Source organism: Misgurnus anguillicaudatus, chromosome 9 (genome assembly GCF_027580225.2).
Source record: "Misgurnus anguillicaudatus chromosome 9, ASM2758022v2, whole genome shotgun sequence".
NCBI lineage: Eukaryota > Metazoa > Chordata > Actinopteri > Cypriniformes > Cobitidae > Misgurnus > Misgurnus anguillicaudatus.
Window position 1 is genome coordinate 23,373,005 of NC_073345.2, and position 16,036 is coordinate 23,389,040.

General features: G+C 37.7%; 1 protein-coding gene across 1 annotated transcript in view; it reads left to right on the forward strand.

Moving 5' to 3' along the window:
* The window catches only part of LOC129423690 (dynein axonemal intermediate chain 1), a 29,623-nt gene extending 27,762 nt beyond the window's left edge, over window positions 1–1,861 (forward strand). Inside the window, exon 20 of the mRNA XM_055180073.2 lies at window positions 1,195–1,861. Coding sequence (XP_055036048.1) covers window positions 1,195–1,299 — 105 coding nt within the window. The 3' untranslated portion in view covers window positions 1,300–1,861. The remainder of the gene's footprint in view (window positions 1–1,194) is intronic.
* Window positions 1,862–16,036: the final 14,175 nt, after the last annotated feature.

Sequence of the window (16,036 nt, forward strand, 5' to 3'; positions counted from 1 at the left end):
GAATGAGAACATGGATCCATCATGCATTGTTACCACTGTGCAGGTTGGTGGTGTAATGGTGTGGGGGATGTTTTCTTGGCATACTTTAGGCCCCTTAGTGCCAATTGGGCATCGTTTAAATGCCACGGCCTACCTGAGCATTGTTTCTGACCATGTCCATCCCTTTATGACCACCATGTACCCATCCTCTGATGGCTACTTCCAGCAGGATAATGCACCATGTCACAAAGCTTGAATCATTTTTAAATTGGTTTCTTGAACATGACAATGAGTTTACTTTACTAAAATGGCCCCCACAGTCACCAGATCCCAACTCAATAGAGCATATTTGGGATGTGGTGGAACGGGAGCTTCGTGCCCTGGATGTGCATCCCACAAATCTCCATCAACTGCAAGATGCTATCCTATCAATATGGGCCAACATTTCTAAAGAATGCTTTTAGCACCTTGTTATATCAATGCCGTGTAGAATTAAGGCAGTTCTAAAGGCAAAAGGGGGTCAAACACAGTATTAGTATGGTGTTCCTAATAATCCTTTAGGTGAGTGTATGTACGTATTGAACCAGAGCTCCTTGTGTGTGGCGAGTAAACCTCATTCTGATTCTGATCTTTAGAGGACAATCAGAAGGATCCTGTGTGTTTCACAATAGAGAGGCGTCTAAGTCCCCTTGATTGACGTTCTCGCCCAAATGTGCTTCTCCCTAATGACGCCGTCTGGTTACAAAGTCTATGAATAGGATTAACCTTGAGCTACTTATTAAGTCCATTAAAGATGAACATTCTGTGAATACCTGAAAATGTGCATTCTGCAGCACAAATGTAACATTGTGACATTAACGTTTGTCTAGAATTTTATTTAATCAATTAGTTTAATACTATCTGCTATCATCGAATGAGATTTAGTTCATTCCAGACTGTAACCATAGTGATCTTTTGATAAGCGGTCCACTGTTGACGTGTCTCTCCAGAGGAAACAATGTGTCACAGTAATCATCTCTGACAAATGTCATGTGAGATTAGCGCGAGTCGGATGTTAGCGGTTTGTTCCGCCACAACACGCAAAGGGAAATAACGCTTAGCTCTTATTCAAATCTTCACACTCGGAAGTGTTCGGGATTGCAAATGGCACCCCTGGGTCAGTCCTTACACTTCAGACACTGCAGACTCATCACTTCCTCTTCATTTCTCTCCCAGGAAAAGAAAGGCCAGGAGTTGCAGAAGGGGCCGGAGGTGGAGATTGCGAAGATGGAGAAACTGTTGAGTTTGCTGAGGGAGCCTGGGAGCAATCAGCAGAACTGAGGCGAGAGAATAACAAATCAACAAATACTCACATTTTTATATGTTGTTGAATATCATTATTACCAAGCTTTATCTTTATTGGTCAATCGTAGCATTTAGAGGTTTGGTTATAGCTTCAGTCTGAATTTAAAGTGCATACTAATGGATAAAAAGCCACAAAAGTGCGATTTTATGGGGTGTTGAAAGTAAAAATCTTTATGATAAAATTGGATATAAAAAAGACAAAGACTTTATATAGATATTTTTATGCCTTTATTAAACACGTTCATAAATATAATTTTCTTTCCTCTCAGTTAAAGATATGTTATTACCCTTTGCATAAGCACATTTCATATTACAATGTATCAAACCAGCACTCTCCAGCTCTCACACTTGATCATTTATTTGCATGCGCGTCCTAATTAGCATAGCATCCACTGCTAACAGGTTTCCTGCAGGTGTACTAGGCTTCACTAATGCTTTGTTAGGCACTACTGAATTACCATTGAGTGTCTCTTACCCTTTACATAAACCACTGCAGGCGGAGTGATGCTACTAAACACTCCCGCCAGCCCACACTCAACCAGTGTTTTTATATCTTGTCCCAATTATCATTACTAGGAAAACATGTCATCTTTATACGATGTAAATTCATACTTTTCAGTGCCTGTCAATTTTCGTAACTGGATGCTTAAGTAACGGCTTTTAATTGGTCCATAAGTAACACGTGGTTTGTAATGCCACACAAGCACGTCCAATTAGGCCATAAGTTTAATACACAGTTAAGTGGACCAAGATTTAAAAGAATGTCTGTTTACAATATGCGGAGCTACCCAACATGAAATAAAAAATAATAAAAACTGAGATTTATGCTAAAGTGATCACTTGGTTCTTAATTGCTCCTGGTAAAAATGTAAATGGCATCGCATGAATCACTCACTATCTTTGGCAGCTCAATCCCATTCAACTAAAAGTCTTTTGCAATCCCTACTTGCGCAGAGTATCTGAACTCCATCAGGTCGTCAACAAGTACTTCTGTTCATTTCTCTGATGTGCGCTTTCTAGAGTCAGTACCGGTACTCTCTCTTGGCTTGAAGGAACCTTGCAAGCTTTACAAAGAATCAATATAAGAACCAGTATGAGTAGCGCAACCAGGATGTTACACACAATGGCCACTACTGCAGCAGTGGAGAGTCCCGTAGTGGACACTGAGTCCTCACAGTCACATTGCTGCATAGCTGACACAGTGTCGGCCTCCTTCGGATCGACCATCAGCTCGAGATGAAAATGTGGTTCTGATCTGTGACCTGTGATTGAAGCCAGACGTAACGCTCAGAACTTCAAAGCCCCGTTTGTTGATCTCACCGTCACGCTGCCATCACTGTTTTTTCTGCCTCTGGGGATTTTCCTGATCTATTGATCCTGTGTGAAGAAGCGTGTCCTACTTTTCACATCTCTTATCTTTTTACATCAAGGACAGGCCGTTTGTCAAGCACACAGGAAGACGGGTCTGCCAAGAGTCTCCAAACTTTTATTTGAAATAAGTGTAACTGTAAAACACGGTGGAATTCTTAGCTTGTAGATATTTTCCACACTCAGATTGGTTTGGAGAGGTAGATGAGAATGGTTTTCTTTCGAAATGCGTCGGAAAAAGGCTGTTACCTTTTCTCGTCTGAAAAGAGAGAGGGAGGACACTTAGACAGGTATTACAAAACTGTAGATTCTAAATTATTATTTCTAACTGTATTCTACATAAAATCATCCTACCTACATAATCTAAAGAACATTCTGTGAAAATATTAGCTTTATATCTTTAAAAAGATGTCAATATACAAGATGCCTTTTTACAAGATGTAATATAAGTCTCAAGTGTGCCCAGAATGTGTCTGTGAAGTTTCAGCTCACAATGCCCCACAGATTATTTATAAAGCCTGTCCAGGTTGTAATGTCTGTACCTTTAAATGCAAATGAGCTACAGCTCCTCACTTTCTTACAAACAGACAGTGAGTGCTTTCAGTTAAAATAGATCTGATTAAAACAGTCTGAGACAATAGTATCTAGTGGACAGAGTACAACTCGCTGAGGGTGGAAACTATTGTAATGCAGGACTGTTAGTGGGCAGGGCTTTATCAATGTGACCTCACATTGATAAGAGAATCAAAATGCCAGTCTAAAGGGGATCGCACACCGGCCGAAAAACACATTGTTTTCTATGAGTATACGCACACCGGCGCCGCCACGTGGCGCCTGTCCGCGCCGCCTAGCTTTGACTTAGGAAGTTGCTCAAATCCCTGTCACGCCACACAGCGCCACTCACATAGTTTAACATTAAATAACATCATATTTGTCCCACATCATTAATGATTAACATTGGCTGCTAACGTATATTTTACATTTTGAAGTAGACGCTATCTGACGAAGCTCGGCTATTTAATGTGCACTTCCGGTTTACAATACCTCCGAGTTCTCCTAGGCGCGACGCGGCGCCGAGATGCGCGGCCGGTGTGCGTTCCCCTTAAGGGGCTAATCACACCAAAAGCACTATAAACGCTTGGAAACGCAAGGCGCGACGCACTGCCTTTTTTTTTTAAAAGCAGTGTGACGCGGCTTTTTATATTGTATTTTCAATCAAATATTGAAACATAAGCGCTCTTTTGCTGTTTACTGCCATAGAAACTTTAAAAAAAAGGGCGCTTGCTCTGACCTTGTTTGAGAGTGAGAGGTGCAGAAACACACAGGAGAGAGTGAGCGAGTGGAGTCCGGTTCTTCAAAGCAACTGTAAACTACCCTCACCACAGCATAAGGCCCGACTCTCCCCTCAATCGATTGGACAATGGAAAGACGCGAATGACGTCAGACGCTTCTCCGCTCTCAGCACTCCTTCAAAACCGCGTGCTGCGGCTGGCAGCAAAAACCGCAAGGCGCTCTGCGCACAAACGCTCTCTGCCCATAGAATATCAGTCAAAAAGGTGCCTGGAACTGCCATAAATGCTTTTGGTGTGATTGGCCCCTAATGAGACTGCTTTGGTTTAATGGGGATTAAAAAACAAGGAACGGGTGGATTTTTTTCATCGTAGGGTGGATGTGTTCTCACACTGCCAACACACATTACGTCCAAACACCTTGTAAAAGTGGATTTTGCATAATAGGTCCCCTTTAATATTGACTGAGTATAAGGTCATGTCAAAGATTGAAATCAAACTTTGATGATCCTTCTACACATCATTAATTCTACACATCATTAATTCAAGTTTGTCCCAAAATTAAATAGAATGACATTGATGTAATCATTTAGATAATTTCTTAATAATAATAATAAAAATGTATTATATGTCCTACAAACCTACAGAAATAAATTGCATTACACACTGTAAGCCCAGACAAGTTGATTGTAAAAAACATAGGGTTACACACTGGCCTTGTTAAACAAACAACTTCAAGTAACTTCAAGTTAAATCTACTTAAGATAGACATAAAATGGCTTTTTCCAGCAATATATCCTTGTTAGATTAACTAAGCATTTCCTGTTCTACAAATGGTCAGTTACTAATATAAAAAAATATTTTTACACATCTTATTTTAACATAGTTTTATAAAACTTGTAATGTTAAAGGGACACTCCACTTTTTTAAAAATATGCTCATTTTCCAGCTCCCCTACCGTTTTTTCCAAAACGGTAAAAATTAATTGGTTAACTCTAGGGGAGCTGGAAAATAAGCATATTTTCAAAAAAAAGTACAGTGTCCGAATTCTGCAATCTTTGCCTCTCAAAAAAGAGGCCACCTTGCAAAGCAAAGGTAACATCAAGCAAAGCAAAGGTTTCAACTTCACACAGAGACCTCAACAACACTTAACAGACAAGTCTCAATAATGGTGACAGTAATCAAGTCTCACGAAGTAAAAAGATGAGCTTTTGACTTCACTACAAAAATAAAAAGCAACAATGATAACAAAAACTGCAGTAGTATTAATAAAGATAACAAAAATCTATACAACACTCACAAATAAAGCAGTTAATTTATGCATGCTGCAATGCATGATGGGTAAAAATTTCTAATCCAGAGATTTAAATAAGCTAAAATAAATTGATTCTACTCAAAATTTCAAAAGAAATCATGCAATTTGTAATGGAGGACATTTTTCAAGGTTTAGGTTAAGTGCACTTATTTATTTGGGTTAAAACAAAATGAACAGTGGTTAACAGTGTCTTCAAGCAGCATATTAATATAACAAATAAACAAATATTTGCTTTTGAGTTAAAGTGCATAAATTTTTTTTTGACTAGGTGTGCTTCATTACATTTTGTTTTGCATTTACTTTCAATAGACTATTTGTTTATGTTTTTTTGGTGCAGAACTAATACGTTTCATTTTTTATTGAATTTTGCACTGGCGCTACAGTGTAGTACACATGATGTTGTCAGCCTCTTTCCTTTCCTTTCCTGCTGTGCTCAGTGAAGCCTTCACAAGCCTCTGTCTGGTTATCAACTCTGAAACTACCATCTGAATACACATTTCTTTCAGACACACATATGCTAATGCTTGGGAAATTTCCATAAAATGACATTCTTAAGTCAAATAAAAACAATGTCATAGAGCATGCGTTGAGCCTGAAACCTCTAATTCTGTACAGCTCATAGATTGTAGTAGGAAGCACCAGCAGACCCCCTCCTCCACAGTTCAGTCACGTAGAGAGGGGCACAGATCTGTACACTGTGCAGCGAGTGTCTCTGAAGAGGGTCTCCTCCTCCACAAGTACATTTACACATGAATTATTCACTCCAGCTGCTTTAAATGCATTATGGAAATCAAAGTATTACTGTGTATCAGACTAATGTAACACTCAAAAGTTTGAGTTCACTTAAAGATGAAAATCCCATCACTGTTTATTCATCCTCATGTTGATCCAAACACTTTTAATAACTTATGTTGTCTGTGAATATGTTCAATTTCAATTTAAAAAGTTGCTCAAAAAGTACAATCAAACTGGCTTCACAAAACATTTTAAATATCAATAAGCAGTAAGTTGCTATCGCTCATAAAAATAAGTTGACATTTCTGATTCTGATGAGTTGAAGTAATGTAAAAATGTATAGAAGTAGTGCATTGAAGTGACTTGCCAATTGGATTATACTTAAAATGTAATGTACAGAATGTTCATGCACACAATGAAAACGAGCAAAATAGACGCATGAAAGTAGTTCAGACTGATCTTACGGAAAGTCGTTTTATAGTCACGAAAATTTGATTAATTTATTCATGTCAAAGGCACGAAATTATGCTTTGGTTCGTGCCTTGAGCACGAATGTCTTTGTTGTGTCACTTGCACAAATTTCTATAAATAGTTTTCCTGTCCGTTCCACATCTTTCTTTTTCGTTTCATTTTATTGTTTTCTCATTGTTTTTTCCTATTTTCTTACTATTGTCGCTTGGGGTTAGAATCACTTTCTGTTAAATTTTTAGACATCCTAACCCAAACCCCAACTCCAAACAAGTATAGTTTTAAAAGCTGAACCCCAAATCTAACCCCAAGCGACAATATTTTAAAAATTGCATAAAACTATGAGAAAACAATACATAAAATGACACAAAAAAGAAAGTCGTGCAACAGACGCAAAAAAGAATTGAGGAGCTGTAGCTCGTGTTTTATTGCAAAGATGACATTGTTTAAGATGTCTTTCTTATGACAACTTGACATTAACTAATACATCATAACTTGTCATGGCAAGTTGCAGAGGTGTAAAAAGTACTCAAAAATATTACTCAAGCGAAAGTGTAAATTTCACTCAATTAAAAGTAAAAGTATCTGGCCAGAATCATACTTGAGTAAAAGTAAAAAAGAATTGTACTTGAATATTAAAAAAGTCACAGGAAGAATGAAAACTAGAGATTCTTGTTTAAGCTTTTAATCTCTAAAAACATGAAGTGAATGAACCACATACAATGTTTTATCCTTTACAGCTTTTTGTATTTAATTGTATTTCATTATCAAACTATAAGACTACTACATAATTTCCAACATGATCTCACAAAGTTCAATGGTATAGTCACAGAATTTTGTGCTAATTTATTCGTGTCATTGTCACGGACCTTTCTTTTTCGTGTCAGTTTCACGTATTGATTACTCAATTGTTTTTCCTATTTTTAAACCATTTTCGTGTGGGTTTGGGGTTAGATTTGGGATTTGAGTTAGGATGTCACTTTAACTATTGGCTTATACTATTTTTCCAGACTTTTAAACAATTGTTGCCTGACATTAGGGTTAGGAATTGGGTTTGGATGTCATTTTATGTTACAGAAAGTTGTTCTAACCCCAAACCCATGTGAAAATGGTAAGAAAATAGAAAAAACAATTGAGTAACCAATATGTGAAACTGACACGGAAAAGAAAGTCAGTGGTACAGACACAGAAAAATGCGGAGATCCGCGACAATGACAATGAATTTCAGTATGCAACATGCTACTCAAAATTGTAAAACCTTGAATTTAACTTAAATTTCAAGCTCTATCAAGCCTCTCACAGGCAGCCGATGCAGGAACAGAATTTTGGTGCATATCCGATAGGAATCCAATCACATTTAGAATGTGTGAACGGCCAAAAACCACATGAAATCTGTTTTTGATCATCCGTTTCAGGCTACATCCAAAGGTGGTTTGAAATCCTTTTCAAATTGCATTTTCGGAAATCTGTTTCAGTCTGACCGCTCTGATCACATTTGTGTAGCTTTTCGGTTACGTCATGCTGTCACGTCACATAAAACACGTCAGACGTCGAGGCAGATTGTCGTGCCAGCGCGATGTCATTGCCATAGAAACAGTGCACATAATCCGGAAAACAGGACGCACAGATCAGATCTGAACAGTTGTGATACACAATGTGGACAGTGAGTCTGTCAAATTAGATATGCACCAAAATCAGATTTGGATTGACAGTGTGAACAGGGTATTAGTCTTGATAGAGAGACTGCAAACAGCAAGGAACATGTCACACTTCATGTGTTGTCGGTTTCAAAGAAGCAAAAAAATCGTCCTTTTCCTTAGTGTGGTCCAAAGGCTCCAGAATAAATTAATAAATTATTTAAATTAAACTGGCCATCAGCGCAATTCAATTGGTTTGATAGAGCAAGGGAAAATAGATCTCTAAAATACAAGTACTTGTTGACTGTAAATAAAATTGTAAGGAGTAAAAAGTACTTTTTTCTTAAAAAATGTAATTAAGTAAAAGTATTGATTTTTAATTGTACTCAAGTAAAGTAACCCCCCCCCCAAAATAATACTTAAGTACAGTAATCAAGTAAAATTACTCAAGTACTTTACACCTCTGGCAAGTTGACATTACTAAGACAACATAACTGACCACTTTTTACCAGCGATTCAAATTAAATGTGTCATTAAAATGTGATTAAGTCTTAATAATCTGTTAAATCATTTTATAACAACATTATGAATATTCTTCAGTTCATATTTTTTATTAAAGTTTTCTCCAGGTGTTAGAGAAATAAATTCATCCAATAATAACCATACTAATTAAAATTTATAAAATTATATTTTATTGCATTTGGAGACCGAATGAAACCAGTACAATAATGGGTTAACCCATGCAGCGTCCATATGGCTGCAAAGTTAATTACATTAACTTTTACCATTTACATTAAATTCATTAAGTATTTTGTTAGTTTTTTCTTCTTTGTCATAAAATTTCAGAAGCCTCTGTGTGAGGAAGAATAAGTTCTGTTAGTTTTCAGTTTTTTATGTATTGTGCACATACTGTATATAAAGTAAAATCGTTTAAGGTGTCTGTTGCATTTTGTTGAGGTATTTAAAATTATTTGACAGAGTATGAGACACAGCGATCTTTTAAAAGTATACATACTGAGAACTATATTCTCAGAAGACGAAGCACTGCTACTTGGGCGGAGTGTCACTTATTGGGAGCAGTTTGCTAGCTGGAGCCATTCACTTCCAGACTTTGTGCTGAGCTAAGCTAGCGGGGGCTGGGTCAGACAGAGTTACAGCACACACGCAGATGAGAAAGGTATGTATGGACGGTGAATAAGCAAAATTCCTAAAATCTGGGCGTGTTCCATTAAGAGATCCTTCTAAAAGTTACACAATGCACCTTTAATTATACATTTTAATTAAGACATTAATTTCTATGTTTAAGCCATTTTAATATTGGGATGTACCCTCAATGTGGGCAAAACCTCAATGCACACACATCCCCTAACCCAATCCCTAAACCTATCCCTCACCTAATTCATTTGCTTTTGTAATTCATAAAAATACCATTTACTATATTTTTAAGACCATGTGTATGTTGTAATACACATCATTAAACACCTTTATACCAGAACACACACACACACAAGGTAAGACTCACACAGCTCATCCTTTATGCCCCAGTGGAGATATCCAAAATGAAAGCGTGTCTGAAAGGAGACATTGGAAAGATTAAAGCACTCTTTCACAAGGTTTATTTCCTGCTAGACTGAGTTTAACCTCTGCTCAAGAACATCACAGTGAGGTCCTAATACCACAATCCTTCAGCTTCTGCAATGTGTGGCTGTTATGAGAGTTTCTCCTCCAAAACAAAATCCTTAAATGAAAGACACTACATATAAAACAACCTGGGACACCCTTAATAAAGACCTCTTAACCTCTTTATAGTAACAGTAACAGCTTTAAACGGTGAATAATGGAGCTTAGATTCACTGTCCTCTGACCCAGCACAGGGGTGTGTTCTGAATGCTACAGTACAAAGTCTATTTGTCTGACTGTAGGAATATATTGGTGAATGCCATGGGTCTCATTTCTAGAAAGGGACGGGTGATGCTAAAAAGCTGTCAGGGGGAGATTAACATAGGGTGTCATTACAAGAGCCCCATAAAGAGGGTCATACAAAATTCGAAGTTGGTTTACAAAAGTGCTTGTCAACAATGACAACTGAGACACTTTGAGTGAATAGCTGGAGGCTATTCAGGTTGTCATATGAGCGTATGTGTGTGTGTGTGTGTGTGTGTTATCCTGAACTCATTTCACTTCACGAGTGGTGGGTGGCTTCCACAATAACTGTGAAAACCTCCCGAGGTTCTCCTGGCTGGAGCGGCTGTCTCGTTTATTAATATACCTGAAACTCAACCTATTTACCCACCCTCCTTATCGCTATCCTTTAGGAGTTTGTTTAGTGAAATCAAACAAATAAAGTGGGAAATGTACTTTCCAATTCAAAATATGTAAAGTACTGTGTGATACTGGACAGTGAAATGCCGAAAACATGAACATGTAGATTTTGCATGTGTTTGCATGCTACAATACAGACTGTAAGGACAGGTACATAAGATATTCTGGTCAGGGTTGGTGTTTATTCACATTGCAAACAAACAATTGAACTAAACATTGTGAAAATCATTCGATCCTGGTAAATAATTCTCCCCCAAAATACTCAGTATCTGCACAACAGGAAGTAAATATCCCAGCATTTGTGGGGGAAACGCACATACGCACACAAATGGATACCCAGAATGGCAGCTCTCCAGAGCCAGATGGAAAACCACAGACAAGCTAAGGGCTAAAAATCAAACAATTGCAGTGACATTTCAACAAATGCAACTATATTCAAATGACTGCTTCTTCCTATTAAGATTTTCACTTGGACCCTGTTTTTATTGTGGCGTACAGTAAAGCCATGTATAATATACACGTCAGTATTTTGTACATTGTAAGAACGTAAGGCGTGTTTCCCCTTGATTGTTATTATAGCTTGCAGTAAAGCCTAAGGGTATGGGGTGGGGGAGTCTATTGTAAATTCAAGAGCTGTTTCTAATAATTTCTTGAGAAAATACTGCCTGCACTGTTTCAATTAGAGGTCACATTGAAAAGAGCAACTTGATATAATAGTGGCTTTTACCAAATGGGTAATTTGTTTCTTATTTTAGTCATCTTAAGCTTGCTTAGTTTGGTTCTCTTTTCAAAGCATGCACGTACAGTAAAAAGTGTTTGTGTAGTTGGTAGAGCATTGTGTTAGCAGTGCAAATGTTGTGGGTTTAGGAGTGCATTGAATGTTCCTGTAGAATGTGCTATATGTTTAAAGGGGTAGATCACCCAAAAATGAAAATTCTGTAACTTACCCTGATGTTCTGAACCTGTATGAGTTTGTTTTTCTGTTGAACACAAAAGAAGATATTTTGATAAATGATGGTAAGCAGACAGTTGACGGTACCCATGGACTTCCATTATCCTATTAGGGAAGACAATGGGTACTATGAACTGTGTGCTTACCATCATACAAGAAACTCAGACAGGTTTAAGACAGCATGAGGGTATATATATATATATATATATATATATTTATTTATCTATTTATTTTTTAATTATAGGTAATACGTTTACATTAATTTCCTGTAACCTAAAATAACTCACCGGCATCCAGACAAATTAAGAAAATGCTTAGAGCAATTCAGTCATGATCGCCATGAGTTTCTCAAATAGGTTTTCTAGAAAAATTGTTTTTAATTTATTGATAAGTTAAAAAAGATCAGTGATAAACATCAGAAACTTTTTGTTTTACAGTATATTTTAAAGTTACACTATTAAAAACAATGGACAAAATATGTACCAAACTGTCACTGGGGCTGTACCCATTAAAAAAAGGTCCTAATATTTACCATTAGGTACAGATAAGTACAGTATACTTTTTGTGCCAATATGTATCTTTCAGATACTAATTTGAACCTCTGAGGTACTAATATGAACTCTTTAGGTTCAAAGCTGTGTTGTTGAAAGGGTACCGCCCCAGTGACCGCCTGGGGTACATGAAGAGTTTGGTTCCAAAAAAAAAATGAGTTACCACAAAAATCAGTATTGTATCAGTATTAAAAAGTACATTTTTAATTTTATTCAAAATCCGATAACCGTCATGTTATTTTATCATCTTTTCTCCCTTTTATCTCAAAACACAATAAACGCCAGTCCTCCTTCTCTGCAGAATGCAATAAATCCGCTCAACAAATCACAGCGCACCATTCAAAGCATTGTAAACAAGAATGGCTGCGTGTTGAATACACACAGAATCCTAGTTTTCCTCATCTTGTACTTCGTGATCAACAAACAAACGAAAACAAAGCAAAACTTTGATGGCATTGACAAACCTGTGGTGGTTTTCTGTGGCGGGGAAGAAACGTAAGCCATCAACATCAAATAATTTACACGAGAGGCACTCGGGCGAAGGAAAAATGACGGCTGTTGCTTGTCTGACAGCATCAAGCTTCTGTCATGCTAACACATTGACCCCAGGGGATTTTATGAAAAACTTTCCAATATTTTACTCAGTCAACGAAAATCAAGCAGAACTAAAACATTTTACAGCTGATTGCTGTCAAAAAAAGTTCAGCGACGACGTCCCAAGGATGACAGCAGCCATGACAGTGTTCTTAATAGTGTTTGATTAATGCCATTAATGTTTATTTTTTTAATCCGTGTGTACCGCTAGTCAACTAAATGAATATAACATGGCAAAAATGAATGCACATTTATATATTGATTCAATAGATTTATAGCATTTTGAAAAAACAATTGTCATGGATTTATTGCATTTTGTGGAAAAATAATCCGTTTTTATAATAAATCTTTGAAAATCAAATAATGGATTTGAATTTTTCATGTTATTATAACCTAAACCTAACCTATTATTTATGAACCAAACAATTCTTTTTTTTTGCCATTTTTGCTTTTATTTTTGACAGTAATTCAGGAGAGGACAGGAAAGTACAGGGAGGAGAGAGGGGTATGGGATCGGCAAATTACCACGAGCCGGGAATCGCACTCGGGTCGCCGAAAGTGCGAAAGCACCACATGTCGGAGCGCTGTCCACTACACCATCAGCCCCGACCAAACAATTCATATTTTGGCCATTTTTTCTGATGCAGGGTCAAAAAAGTTGGACGTGTGACAGAGTATTTCTGTGCTGAAAGTTTCAGAAGGTTTTTTTTCGAACATGGCTACATCTTACGTACCATGTTCATATTTCTTTTATAGGTCATTCCCCCAGGAAAGCATGCCCACACGTCAATCAGTCTTTATCATAACTTTGTTTTATATCAAGACTCAACAATGGCACGAAAGAAGAAATGTGTTTTTGGATGTAAGGGGAAGAAAGCCTTGTTCAGCTTTCCAAGTAAGCCAGCCTAATGGAAACAATGGATATAGTTTGTTTATCCGTGGTAGCAGCGACGTTTTGCGTGTGTGTTTGTTTAATGCTGGATTTCGTTGAAAAGTTCCAACTGGGTCACAAGTCGCTGGCAGTAAGTAAGACTTCTGTGTTATGTTGGACATCAGCGTGTAAGTGCATATAATAAACGACACAAACAAATAGTGAGTCCAGAGTTCCCACACCTTAGTTAACTTCAAATTCAATGACCTTTTAAGGACTTTCCAGCTCCAAAACCCTCAAATTCCAGCACTAAATGTTGGGACACATTTCAAGTGAGAGCAAGGTTACATTGTGTTACCTTTTAAGATACATTGTTACAGTTCCCTTTCGAGGGAACTCGCGCTGCGTCACTGCGGTGACACTTTGGGGACGCCTCCAGGGGTAAGTGCATCTGAATGTGTATATATCAAATTCAACCAATGGTGAGGCTTAACGACAAAGACAGGGTGACGCGGGAGCCAGGAAGTTTATCGCTATCTGAAATATTGCCAAAGACGGCATTACAGGGACGCATGAATTATGACGCAGCGTCTCGTTCACTTCTCAAGGAACAACAGTTACATACTTAACCCCAGACATTTTCATTCGCAAACACAACTATGCAAAAAAGCATTTTGGTACGAATCAACATTTGCGTACATAAGATATAAGCATTTAAAGTGAACGGTTTAGCATGTGTGCTTGCAAAGTCTCAAATTTTTATGATATTGTCCAACACTACACAGGGAATGAAAACTTCTTGCATAAAATAGATTCAAGCACTTTCAATGACCTGTATTTATATTATCAAAAACTCCCCAGGGCCTTAAATTCCCCCCCGATACACAAACTTTCAAGGATTTCAAGGACCAGTGGGAACCCTGTGAGTCATAAGTTATCCAGAGATAGTGGGTTTGTGTGTGTTGCTTGCTTGTGACTCGCTCCTCCCGCGGCACATCCCAACGGGGTTGTGTTTTTCAGGAGCATTCGCTAGAGCTGTCTTTTATAAATCTGATATAAAGACTCTTTGGAGATATGAATGATGTAATACTACTCTATAGGTACTCAAGATTAACATCAGATGATAAACTTTAATTTATTTTTTAACAATTTAACATTTCTTTTTTTAAGTACAACTTTGTAATTTATGTTAAAAAAAACATTTAAGTTATTTTGAATAATGTTAACTGCAAATTTCATTTTACTCAAAACAAATACAGCTATTTTTTCTAAAAACTTATTCCTAGAGAAAACCCATTTCTTTTTAGGTTTTATATGAACTAAACAGCTCTAAAGATTCATCTTTGTATTCAAAGAGTGAGATGCCTCATTCTACACAAGGTTGTTTAACAGCTGGTACCAGACCGGCAGGCAAGGAGGGCAACTCTACAAGGCAACATGATGTTTAATGAAAAACATCAACTCATCAAGCCAACTCATTTAATACACAAACAAACACCACCCGTCCGCCAACACCTGCACCGACACCATTCCAGAGCGTTCCACATCCAGTCCATCAGCGTCCCGGTCTGCCGGGATTTAGTCTTGTTGTTGGCTGCCATCACATTAAGCCATTAGGGAGAGTCAGTTTGGCACACAGCTCATTCTGTTCTCAATGCATGACTGGGTAGCCATCCATCTGAGTTGATTTTCTGTGAGTCAGTCAGCCTGTGCTGGGCTTGCTGTCTGTTTTCTCCCCTCGTTTGACACACAAACATCTGAAGAACTGTGGGGATGGCAGGCAGCATCTGCGCCCAAGGACCGTGGGCTTGCATGAAGACATTATGATGTGAGCCAGACTCAGCAAAGCTCCATTACAAGACTATTACATTGAGTAATAAAGCTCTGACATTTAAAAAGAAAGACGGACATACGGCAGATTTGAATAAAGGTCAAAGCTTGACATTAAATTCAGTGCTATCCTCCTTGGATGAAAATGCCACGTCGTATTAATATTGTTCTCCTGTAACCAACGAGTCTGGATGTTTAGATGCACAGGGGTGGAGGAGATAAAAGTCAGGTCCCAAAGCAGCACTTCCATCTGTTATAGTCTGGACAGATTTATCAAATGTGTTTTGCATACAGATAGGAATATCAGTTTGTAAATCAGCATTCAGTTAAACAAGCTTGCTTGAGCAGAGCTCATTCATCGTGTCATTTAAAGGAAGTTATGCCAAAAACATACAGCTTTTATGCATTTGGCAGACTCTTCAATCCAAAATAAAAATGAACTACTGTTTAATTACAGTAAAAGTCTAGTTAACCATGTTTTTGGCATATTGTGTGGCTACAAAATCAAGGTTATTTTAGCAAAACCATGGTTAGTTTTGTGGCAATCATTTAATTATAGTATAATGTAATAGCGTTGTTATCAATACTACTGTACATGTATGTGTTCCTTTGTATCGAACCAATGACCTTCATGTTGCTATTATCCTTGCAATGCTCTACCAGTTGAGCTACATGAATATAAATCACGTTTTGTTGTACATCTGTGCCGAGACGACCATGCGCACGTGCACTTACAATTACAGAAGCGCAGACGCGACGCAAGAGCGCGTGCAGGTGCCGT